The 13,161-nt window shown below is 42.6% G+C and overlaps 1 protein-coding gene across 1 annotated transcript in view; it reads left to right on the top strand.

The window, feature by feature from the left end:
• The window catches only part of LOC140730241 (myc target protein 1 homolog), a 59,542-nt gene extending 46,953 nt beyond the window's left edge, over positions 1–12,589 (top strand). Inside the window, exon 2 of the mRNA XM_073050419.1 lies at positions 11,372–12,589. Coding sequence (XP_072906520.1) covers positions 11,372–11,889 — 518 coding nt within the window. The 3' untranslated portion in view covers positions 11,890–12,589. The remainder of the gene's footprint in view (positions 1–11,371) is intronic.
• Positions 12,590–13,161: the final 572 nt, after the last annotated feature.

Below are 13,161 nucleotides of genomic sequence, written 5' to 3'. Positions count from 1 at the left end.
GGAGAGTATCGGGCGGTGTCAGAGGCTGGTGTTTTTTACATAGAGAGTGGTGGCTGTCAGGGACACATTGCTGAGGATGGTGGTAGAGGCCGATACCGTATATTAGGGACATTTAGGAGTCTCTTTGATAGGCACCTGTATGCATGAAAAATGGAGGTTTATTGGCTCTGAATGAGGGAAGGTCTAGATTAATTGTGGAGTAGGTTTATACCAGTCAGTACAACATCATGGACTGAAGGGCCTCTACTGTGCTGTACTATGTTCTAAAACTATTTACCCACCAAAGTTCTGTAGTACCTTGGTGATTCAAGTCCAAATGTAACAATTAAAGATTAATTCACTTTATTTATCACATCTACAATAAACACATCTTCTATGTCAATAACCAATGCAGTGCAAGGATGTGCTCAGGTAAGTCTTCAAGTGTCACTACACTTTCCCTGTCAATATAGCATGCCCACAACTTACAAAATGTGTAAGGACATGTCCGGCACAGCTTTGTGGGCCGAAGGGCCTGTATTGTGCTGTAGGTTTTCTATGTTTCTAACTTGTATGTCTTTGATTTGTGGGAGGAAACCGGAGCACCCAGAGGAAACCTACACAGTCACAGGGAGAACGTACAAACTCCATAGAGATGGCGAAGAGAATTGAACCCTGATCTTACAGTCAGTGCCGTAAAACGTTGCACTAACCACTGTACTACTTATCCCCTCTCACTTTAGCCTCCAGTATGCAGGGTAAGACTGTGACTGTCCATCTTGGCTCTACCCCTCATGATGTTATAAACCATTAGCATCATACACGATGCAGGCCCACTTCCCTATTCTGCACTGAATCCATGCTATCCAGGTTTTCACCATGGACAGGATGAACTTCACATCTGGCTCCTCAGCTACACAACTGTCTCATCTGGAGCACCTTGTCATAACCAACTCCCATAAACAAAGGAGTGGCATAGATGTTAACGTAACACTATTAAAGCACCTTTGACTTGGGTTCAAATCTGCCACCATCTATGAGTAGTTTGTACATTCTCGCTGTGATCATCTGGTTTTCCTCTGGGGGGGGGGTCTAGTTTCCTCTCACATTCCAAAGACATACCAGTTAGTCAGTTAATTGGCCACCTGGGTGTAACTGGGCACAGTAGACTCACTGGGCTCGCAGAGCCTGTTACCATGTTGGATCTCTAAATCTAAAGTCATGTGACCATAAGACATAGGAGCATAATTAAGCTATCTGGCCCATCGAGTCTGCCCCATTATTCTATCATGGCTAATTCTGTCAGCCATCGATTCCGTCATCCAAATCATTGACATGTAGTATGAAAGGAAGCAATCCCAGAATGAATCCCTGCGGAACACTGAGTCCCAGCAGCCAACCGGAAAAGGACCCTTTTATTCTTTGCCTCCTGTCAGTTGACCAATCTTCTACCTATGTTCGTATATAATCAAATCAAACGGTGTATTTATAGTTGGCTCTAATTTCATTCCTTATGTCCCATGTCATATGATGCAGACGATCATGGTCTTTCCATGAACATATTTGTTCTTCACCAATCTTTCTAAAGAAGTGGTTTGCCATTGACTTCATCTGGGCAGATGGGTGGGTGACCCCAACCTTTATCAGTATTGTTAAGATATTGCCTGCCTAGTGTCAATGCTCACATAACTGAGACTTGTGATATGCACCAGCTGCTTATATGACCATTCCCACCTGCTCCCATGGATTCATGTGACTTTGATCAGGTGGCTAAGTAGGTGCTACACCTTGCCCAAGGGTGACCTACAGGCTAGCGGAGGAAGGAGCACCTTACACGTCTTTTGTTTGAGACCTATTTCCACCCTGCTACCCTGGCTCTATTTTGCCACGTTTCAATTTATACTAATTTAAATAATTTGGATGTGATGGAATGTGCTTACACACTTACATTGAGGTTTCACATCGTTTGTTAGCTACTTAAATGTTCAGAGTCCTTAGGTATCCTGTGCAAGATGGGTAAGAGGCATGGTTTGTGTCAGGTGTTGTCATGTTCACCCTCTTAAGAACATAAGATATAGGAGCAGAATTAGGCAATTCAGCCCAATTGGGTCTCCTCCACCATTCCATCATGGCTGATCTATATCCATCTCAACTGTACTTCCATGCCTTCTCCCCATAACCTTTCCTTAAGAATCTATTAACCTCTGCCTTAAATATACCCTCCCCAGCCATCTGTGACAATGAATTCCACTACCTTCTGCCTAAAGAAATTCCTCCTCATCTCTGCTCCTTCTATTCTGAGGCTGTGCCCACTGGTCCTATACTTACTGACTGTAGGAAACATGATTTGCACATTCACTCTATTTAGGCCTTTCAATATTCGATAGGTTTCAAGAGATACCCCTTCATTCTTTTAAACTCCAGCGAGCACAGACCCAGAGCCATTAAACTCGCTCATTCAGTAATTTTTCATTTCCAGAATCATTCTTGGACTCTCTCCGATGCCAGCTCATCTATTATTAGATAAGGGGCCCAAAACTGTTCACAATACTCCAAGTGCAGTCTGACCAATGCCTTATAAAACCCTTGGGCATGTAGCCCTCAGTATCCTGAAACTGGATTCAAGATAACCTCTAGCATAGCACTTAGCATAATGCTTTACAACATTAACAATCCTGGTTTTATTGCCACCACTCTCTGGAAGGAGTTTGTATGTTCTGTCCATGACCATGTGGGTTTCCTCTGGGTGCTGTAGTTTCCTCCCACATTCCTCAGACTTACAGGTTGGTAAACCGTGGGCTAACAGAATCATTTTCACAGTGACTATTACCAAGATCCCATGCCAGCACTTACAATAATTAGGTAACATTGAAAGTTTACACTGTTAAACACTAACTAAAGATGCACGGGTTTGGGTCAGTAATTTGCGGGGATGCTATATTGACACCAGAAGCATGGCAACATGTACGGGCTGCACCCAGCCCAGCTCATCCTGAGACTGTGTTGGTCCTTGTTATAAACAACACATTTCACTGTATGTTTTGATGTGCAAATAAAGACGGTCTTTAATCTTCCTGGGCAATGGCCAGGACAGTTTGTGCTGAGCACAAATGTGTCAATCTGTATAGCTTTGGAACAAACTGAGACTGACCAGAGCATTTTTATTCAACTACAAGATTTAAAACTGCTCCAGGAAGATCTGGCTGAAAAAGAATACGTACTCACTGGTGTCACAAAGACTGCAACACTCATGGAGTCAGGGAAGCAAGTGTCTCTTGGCTGAATAATGATGTGTTCCAGTCCAACTTAGTCAATATGACATTAAAGTCATAGAGCACTACTGCACAGAAACAGACCCTTCGGCCCATCTAGTCTGCACTGAACTTTTATTCTGCCTAGTCCAATTGACCTACACCTCAACCATAGCCCTTATGGGGTATCAAATGTATTTGCTATTTTCATTTTCATGTGTTAGAAGCTTGCTGTGGTGTGCTGGTCAGGGTGTGACATGCAACAAAAAACAATAACATACAACAATAACATGACAAATAAAGAATTTTATAAAATATTGAGATTTTTTATTAATTTTTTTGGTACAGAGTGGTCATAGTGGTCACACAAAATGCTGGAGGAACTCTACAGCTCAGGCAGCATCTCTGGAGGGGAATAAAGCACGGGCTAAAACCCCTTATCAGGATTGGAAGAGAAGGGGGTCGAAGCCAGAATTTATTGGTTGGGAATAGGAAGGAGAGCAAGCTGGCTGGTGATGGCTGAGACTGAGTGAGGGGGGAGATGGGTGGGTGGGAAAGAGGGGATAAAGATGATAGATGAAAGAGGTATCATCTCTTATCACCTTCCAGTTTCTTAATTCATTCCCCTCCCCCACCCACCCACCTTCCCTCTCACCTGCAGAATCTCTTGTGTTTATAGTGTTGCTGAACTCTAGTGATTTCTGTTTTCTAATTGATCCAATAACTGAATGGTTGACAGCAAGCAGTTGTCCCTGAACCAGCTGGTGTGGGACTTCAGGCTTCTGTACCTCCTGCCCCTCAGTAACTCCAAGAAGATGGCATGGCCCAGATGGTGGGAATTTCTGATCGTGAATGTTGCCTTCCTGATGTAGATATTACTGATGGTAGGAAGGGATGTGCCTGTGGTGTATTGTGCTGAATCATAAATCACTGAACATTGAACAGTACCGATCCTTCTGCTCACAATGTTGTGTTGACTTTTTAACCTGCTCTGAAGTTATTCTAACACTTCCTTCCTACATGACCCTTGATCTTTCTTTCATCCCTAACCCTATCTAAGAGGCCCTAATGTATCTGCCTCTATCATCACTCCTGGCAGGCTGTTCCATGCACTCACCACTCCCTGCGTAAAAAAACTTACCTCTGACATACTTCCCCATACTTTACTTCAATCTCCTCAAAAATATCCCCACTCATATTAGCTATTTCCACCCCGGGAAATAAGTGGCTGTCCACTCGGTCTATGCCTCTGTCAAGTCAGCTTACTCTATTAGGTCTTATCCTCATAGGACATGCTCTCTAATCCAGGCAGCATCCTAGTAAATCTCCTCTGGCCCCTATCTAAAGTGACCACACCTGTCCTGTAATGAAGTCACTGGAAATGAACACAGTGTTGGCTAACCAGGTTTTTATAGAGTTGCAGCTTTACCTCAGGGCTCTGGAACTCAATCTCCCGACAACACACCATACACCTTCTGAACAACCTTACCAAATTGCACAGTTTACAGTCATAGATAGTCATCGTCAAATGGGACTGGATAAGAAAAGACACTGTGGTCAGCTTGGATAGACTGTACACTGACCAGTACTCTCTGCAGCTTTACAAGTCCCTATGCATTGTGATTGTTGTACCAGACCACGATGAAACCAGTCAGGACTCTTCCAACAGTAGAAGTTTGTTAGTGTGTTCAGTGACAAGCTGTACAACCCCAGAAATCTAAGATGCTAACGTGCTTTGCCGATAATTGCATCTATCAGCTGGGCCCTGGACAGGTCATCCAATGTTGTTAGCGCCCAGAAAATTAAAGTTGCTGGCTCTCTCCGCTACCAATTGCAAAATGCCCGTGAAAAGATCAAAATCAGAATCAGGTTTATTATTACGAATATAAAGTACGTGGTGAAAGATATTTCAATATTATCTTTATTATAGGACCATAAGATGGTTAAAATATAGGAGCACATTGGGCCATTTGGTCCATTGAGTCTGCTCTGCCTTTTCATCATGACTGACCCTTTTCCCGTCTCAGCACCAATCTCCTGCCTTCTCCCTATATCCTTTCATGCTGTGACCAATCAAGAATCTATCAACCTCTGTCTTAAACATACCCAATGACTTGGCCCACACAGCTGTCTGTGGCAATGAATTCCACAAATTCACACTCTCTGGCTGATGAAATCTCTGTCCTAAAAGGTCACCCCTCTATTCTGAGGCTGTGTCCTCTGGTCTTAGACTCTCCCACCATAAGAAATATCCTCTCCACATCAACTCTATCAAGGCCTTTCACCACTCAATAGGTTTCAATTAGGTCACAACTCACTCTTCTGAATTCCAGTGAATACAGACCCAGAGCCATCAAACGCTCTTCATATGACAAGCTGTTTAATCTTAGAATAATTTCCTTTGAAACCTCTCCACTTTCAGCACATCCTCTCTAAGATAAGGGGCCCAAATCTACTCACAATACTCCAAGGAGGTCTCACCAGTGCTTTATAAAGCCTCAATATTACATCCTTGCTTTTATATTCTAGTCCTCTTGAAATAAATGGTAGCATCTCATTTGCCTTCCTCAACACAGACTCATCCTGTAAATTAACCTTTCAGGAATCCTCCACAAGAACTTGCAAGTCCCCTTGCACCTCAAATGTTTGTATTTTCTCTCCATTTAGAAAATAGTCAACCATTTCATTTCATCTACCAAAGTGCATGAACATACATTTCTCTACATTGTATTCCATCTGCCATTTCTTTAACCTTTCTCCTAATCTGTATAATTTCTTCTGTAGCCTCTGCACTTCCTCAAAACTACCTGCCCCTCCACCTATCTTTGTATCATCTGCATTGTATCATTATGGTAGAATTTCTTCAGCCAGGTAGTGGTGAATCTGTGGAATTCATTGGCACAAGTCACTTTATGTATTTAAAGCAGAGATTAATAAATTTTTGATTAGTCAGGTTGTTAAAGATTACAAGGAGAAAGTAAGGGAGAGGGTGGAAAGCGAAAAATTATTCAGCTGTGGTTTAGTGGCAGAGGATGATGCCCAGAAACTCGAAGCAGTTTTGCATTTACCCTATCTATACCCCTTATACTTTATCACACCCCTAGCAAATCTCCCCTCAATCTTCTAAGTATCAATTCTCCTGGATAATTGAGGCCCTGCAGTCCCAGCAACATCCTTGTAAATTTTCCATGTAGTCTTTCCTATAGATAACAGCCACACCTTCCCTTCATCCACTTTCCTGTTAACTTCCTCAAAAAACTATAAGATTGGTCAGACATGATCTACCACACACCAAGTCATGCTGACTATCCCTAATCAGTCCCTGTCTATCCAAATACTTTCATCTCCTGTCCCTTAGAATACCTTTCAATAACTTTCTCACAACTGATGTCGGGCTCACCAGACTATAAATTCCTGTTTTAATTTTAGAGCCTTTCTTAAATAGCGGAACAATATTAACTATCCTCTAATCTTCCAATATCTCACCTATCACTAAGGATAATTTAAATATCTTTGCTAGGGCCCTGGAAATTTCTGTACTTTGCACCCTTATGGTCCAAGGGAAAACCTTGTCAGGCCCTGGGGATTTACCCACCCTAATCTGCTTCAAGACAGCAAATCCCTCCTCCTCTGTAATCTGAACATGAGTCTATGACCACGCTGCTGATTTGCCTCACTTTTATAGACTCTGTGTCCATCTCCTGAGTAAATTCTGATGCAAAAAAATCCATTTAAGGTCTCCCCCATTTTTTCTGACTCCATGCATGGATTACCATTCTCATCTTCCAGAGGACCAATTTTGTCCCTTGCAATTATTTGCCCTTAAGCTGTCTGTAGAATCCTTTAGGATTCTCCATCAGCTTGTCTGCTAGAGCAACTTCATGCTTCCTTTTATCCTTCCTGATTTCTTTCGTTTGCATTTCTTATACGCCATAAGTACTTCATTTGACCCAGCTGCCTATACCTGCTACGGACCTCCCTTTTTATCTAACCAGGGCATCAATATCACACGAAAACCAAACTTCTCTAAAACTGCTGTTTTTACAGGCACACACAAGCTTTGTACTCTCAAAATTTCACTGAAGGTCTCCCACTTATCAGGTACACCTTTGCCAGAAAACAGCCTGTCCCCAATTCACACTTGCCAGATCATTTCTGATATCATCAAAATTGGCCTTTCTTCCATTTAGCACCTCAACCTACAGACTAGACCAATTATTTTCCATATTAACTTGAAACTAATGGCATTATGATTACCAGACTTAAATTGTTCCACTACACAAATTTTGTTATCTGCCCTGTCTCATTCCCTAATTGCAAGTCAAGTATGACACACTCTTTAGTTGGGATTATATGTACTGATGAAGAAAATTTTCCTAAATATATTTGACAAGCCCTATCCCATCTAGCCCTTTTATTGTACAGGAGTCCCAGTCAATATATGGAAAGCTAAAAGCACCTGCTGTAACAAACTTACATTTCTTCCAACAGTCTGCACTAGTCACTGGCAGCCAGTCAGAAAAGGCTCCCTTTATTCTCACTCTTTGCCTCCTGCCAGTCATCTAATGCATTATCCATGCTAGAATCTCTCCTGTAATATCATGAGCTCTAAACATGTGTGGCACCTTGTCAAAGGCCTTCTGAAAATCCAAGTACACAACATCCACTGCCTCTTCTGTGTCTATCTCGCTTGTTATTTCCTCAAAGAATTCCAACAGATTTGTCAGGTAGGATTCTCCCTTGAGGAAACCATGCTGACTATGGCCTACTTTATCATGTGCCTCCAAGTACACAGAAACCACATCCTTAACAGTTGACTCCAACATCTTCTCAACCACTGAGTTCAGACTAATAGGCCTATAATCTCCTTTCTACTGCCTCTCTCCCTTCTTAAAGAGTGGAGTAACATATGCAATTTTCCATTCCTCCATAATCATGCCAGATTTAATTGATTCTTGCAAGATCATTTCCAATGCCCCTACAGTCTCTTCAGCCACTTTTTTTCTGAACCCTAGGGTGTACACCATCTGGTCCAGTTGACCTGGCTTCCTTTAGACCTTTCAGTTTCCAAAGAACCTTCTTTGTAATGGAAAATTCACATACTTTTGCCCCCTGGCACTCTCAAACTTCTGGTATACTGTTAATATCTTCCACAGTGATGACTGATGCAAAATATTTTTACAGTTAGGCCACCATTTCCTTGACCCCCATCACTACCTCTCTAGCATCATTTTCCAGCAGTCTAATATCCACTTACACATTGCTTTTACACTTTATGAACCTGATGAAACTTTTGGTATCCTCTTTAATATTATTGGCTAACTTACCTTTGTATCCCATCTTTTCCTGCTTAGTTACTTTTTTAGTTGCCTTGTGTTGGTTCTTAAAAGCTTCCCACTAATCTTTGCTCTATTATATGCCCTCTCCTTGGTTTTTATGTTGGCTTTGACTTCTCTTGTTAGCCTTTAGAATACCTCTTCCTCTTTAGGATGTATATATCCTGTGTCTTCTGAATTGTTTCCTGAAACTCAGCTGTTGCTGCTCTGCTGTCTCCCCTGCTTATGTTCTTTTCCAACCAATTCTGGCCAATTCCTCTCTCATGCTTCTGTAATTCCCTTTTCTCCATTGTAATATTGGTACATCTGACTTTAGCTTCTCCTTCTCAAATTTCAGGGTGAATTTGATCATATTATGATCACTCTACCTAAGTGTTTCTTTTCCTTAATCTCTCTAATCAACTGTAATTCATTGTACAGCACCCAATCTAGAATTGTTGATTCCCTAGTGGGATCAACCATGAGCAGTCCTAAAAAGCCATCTTGTAGGCATTCTAGAAACTCCCACCTCTTGGGCTCCAGCCCTATTCTGATTTTCATAATCTACCTACATACTGAGATCCCCATGACTATTGTAGTATTGCCTTTTTGACATGCATTTCCCATCTCCTTTTGTAACTTGTAGACCATGTCCCTTGTACTGTTTTGGGGTCTGTATATACTCCTTTCAGGGCCTTTTTGTCCTTGGAGTTCCTTAGCTCTACCCACAATGATGCAACACCGACCAACCTTGTGTCTCCTCTCTCTAATGATTTGATTTCATTCTTTACCAACAAAGCCATGCCACCCCCTCTGTCTACCTGCCTGTCCTTTTGATACAATGTGTGCCTTTGGTTGTTAAGCTCCCAGCTTTAGTCTTTAAGCCACAATGCAGTGATGCCCACAACATCATAAATGTCAAACTGTAACTGTGCTACAATTTCTCTACCTTATTCTGTATACTGAGGATATTCAAATATAACACCTTCAGTCTTATATTCACACTTTTCAATGCACCCAGAGGTGACCCATGCGGTCGTGGGGAGAACATAAAATCTCCTTCCAAACTGTGGCAGGGATTGAATCCAGATCACATGCACTGCAATAGTGTAAAGCTACCCATGACGTTAGATGGTAAATTATTGGGATTTTTAGGATTACTGGTAATGTCAGGCACCAATCCAAACTTTACATGGAGACTAAGTAATAAAGGAAGCTTGAACATTCGAGATTAGCTTTGTTTGTCACGTGCACATCATAACATTGAAACATACAGTGAAATGCTGCGCTTACGTCACTGAATACCACTGTCCGAGGGTGCGCTGGGGCAGCTCGCCAGTGTCGTCATGCTTCCCGCACCCGTCCAATTACACCCATGTGGGCCAATTAACCTATGGACCTCTGCATCCTTACAAGCTCCTTACGGACTGTGGCGGAATGGAATCTGGGTCACTGGTGCTGTAATTGCATTATTCTAATCATCACGCTACCAACCCACCCCTTTCCCATACCAGGCCTTGGACTGAGGCCACCGGGGTGAAAACCAGGAACCCTGACTGCTAGGTACTAAATTATTGGGAATGTCAGCAACAAACCAACACTGGAATGAAGAGTAAATGATGAAGAAAGATTAAAGATTACAGATTGCCTTTAATTATCCCACGTACAGTGCCATGCAAAAGCCTTAGGCACATGTAAAAAAAAATTTTGCCAAGTGAAGGTGCTGTCAAAAATAATGGATTGAAATTTACCTAAATATCAAAATAAAATATTATAAAGAGCAGTAAACAGTAAAAAAACTGAATCTTATCAATATTTGATGTGGCCACCTTCTTTGCCTTCAGAACTGTATTAATTCTCTTAAGTACACAGTCATGCAGTTTTATAAGAAAATCGGCTGGTAGGTTGTTTCAAACATCTAGGAAAATTTGCCACAGATCTTCTGCTGACCTTGGTTGTCTCGTTTGCTTCTGTCACTCCATGTAATCCCAGAGAGCCTCGAAGATGTTCAGATTAGGGATCTGGGTCCACCATAGTATCTGAAACCAGAAATAAAATTCTAGAGTCCCCACTGTACATTGAAATATCGAAATATACGGTGAAATGCATCTCATGGCATCAACAACCAACACAATAAAAGGTTGTGCTGTGGGAAGCCTGCAATCATCACCACACCTGTAGCGCCAAGATAGAATGCCCACAACTCACTAACCAATTAGCCTCTGCGTCTTTGGAATGTGGGAGGAAACCGTAGCAACTGGAGGAAACGCGGGGAGTAATGGCAAGAACATACAAACAGCTGTGGGAGTTGAAGCTCTGTGGCTGGCACTGTAAAGCTACACTGCAGTACTGCCCTGTAGGGAGAGGGAGGAATGGACCACGTGGAGGGAGGGAAGAGTGGAGATCGCCGCAAAAGAGGGAATTCTATTTATTTGTTTTAGTTGTTTATTTAGAGATACGATGTGGTGCTAAGCCCTTTGGCACAACGAGCCCACACTGCTCAATTACAACGATGTGACCACTTAACCTAGTAACGTGTGCGTCTTTGGATTGTGGGAGGGAAGAGGAACACTCAGAAGAGGTCACAGGAAGAATGCACAAACTTCTTAGAGGCATCAGTGTGAATTGAACCCTGATCACCAGCACTGTAAAGCATTGCACTAACTGCTACACTACTATGCCGGACTGTAGGGGGAAGGGGAAACGGAACATGTGGAGGGAGGGAATGCTGGGGATCACTGTGAAAGATGGATTGTTTTGTGGAAAGTGCAGGAAGTGACTCATGTCTTTTTCATAACGGTGTTGTCTTGTCCTTCTTTCACTCAGATGGGATTATCCTGTACTTCTGGGTGTCGGTGGTGATCGGGATTGTAATTGGCGTCTTCATCTGGATCTTGTTGGCAGTCCTGTCCTGCCAGAAGCAGGCGAGCGCCACCATCTCCCAGACCACAAGCCGCCGTTCCCGGACGTCTCCTCACAACGCGGTGCTGACTCGGAGCAGCTTCTACCGCACCAACAGCTACGACAGGCACGGAGACAGCAACCTGCCCTTGGCGAGCACTCTCACCTTCCAACGTCAGTGGTCCCAGGACCAGGCCGACAGCTATGACAGGAAGCAGAACTTCCGAGCCTCCACTTTCCACCCGTTCGCCCAGGATCCGCTGGACGGGATTCCATCCTCGTCCGCCCTGCTCTGCACCGACACCTCTTCCAGCCTGAACTGCAGCTTCAGCCCACAGGAACACCACTGCTCGGAAGGCCGCAGCTATGGTTGCCATTCCTCACAGACCCCGCCACCTGCCTACAAGTTTGTCGTGGAGCCATCCAAGAGGACCCTAGCGTAACACCTTCTCAGCTAGCAAGGAATGAGCAACCACAGTTGCCCCCCAGTGCCCTGACGTTGAACGTTAGGAATCAGAATCAGAATCAGGTTTAATACGACAGGCTTATGCTGTGAAATTTGTTACTCTTTGACAGCAGTGCATTTCAATACATAAAAAACTATAAATTGCAATAAGAAATATATATATAATTAAATTAACTAAGTAGTGCTAAAAGGAAAGAGCAAATAAAGAAAAACATAGAGAGGTAGCATACATCTGTTCATTGTCCATTCGGAAATCTGATGGCAGCGGGGAAGAAGCTGTTCATAAAATGTTAAATGTGTGTCTTCAGGCTCCTGGACCACCTCATTAAAGAGAGGACACATCCTGGGTGATGGATGCCACCTTTTTAAGGCATCGCCTTTTGAAGCTGTCCTGGATGCTGGGGAGTCTAGAGCAGGCTGAGTTTGCAACCTACTGCAGTTTTTTCCCAGTTCTTTGCAGTGGCCCCTCCATACCAGATGGTGATGCAACCAGTTAGAATGCTCTCCATGGTACCTCAGCACATTTGCAAGTCTTTAGTGATATACCCAGTTTCATTAAATGCTTAATGAAGTATAGCCACAGTATTTCTCATTAGATTGTAGATGTTCTACTCAATTAGTCTGGTCAGAATGTACCACAGAAGGATTGTGAATAAAGCATCACTAATATGTTCAAAGGTCAAAGTTCAAAGTAAATTTATTTTCAGACTACATGTATGCCACCAGGGACAACCCTGAGACTAATTTTCTTGTGGGCATTTACAGTAAATATGAGAAAGACAATTGAATCAATGAAAGACCAACAACAACCAATACGCAAAAAAAACCTGTGCAAGTACAAATGAAAGAGAAAAAATTAATAATAATAAAAATAATAATTACTATTATTATCCCCAGATCAGGTGGTTCCTTGTGGCAAAACAGGACCAGATGGTTAACACAAAAATATTGTCAAAAATACATAACAAAAGATCAACAAATTCAAGACAATAAATACAGAAAATGCCGAGAAAAACTAGGAACAATCCAACACATTACAGGATCCTGATGGGTGAGATTTTGCCAGGACTCCATGATAGCTTCCTTTCCCTTCATCCCCAAGCCAAGTAAGCTCTGCTTAATAGTGGGACCTCCATTTTCCATCTCCGATGTAAAATGGCAAGACCTCTGGGGTCTTCCACTAGCTGACTCTGTTTCTTGGAGTACTGTGAGAAGGTTTTGGTCCCTTATCTTAGAAAGGATGTGCAGA

Source organism: Hemitrygon akajei, chromosome 7 (assembly GCF_048418815.1).
Source record: "Hemitrygon akajei chromosome 7, sHemAka1.3, whole genome shotgun sequence".
NCBI lineage: Eukaryota > Metazoa > Chordata > Chondrichthyes > Myliobatiformes > Dasyatidae > Hemitrygon > Hemitrygon akajei.
The sequence above is the reverse complement of the archived record's forward strand: the minus strand, read 5'-3'. Positions and strand labels throughout refer to the sequence as shown.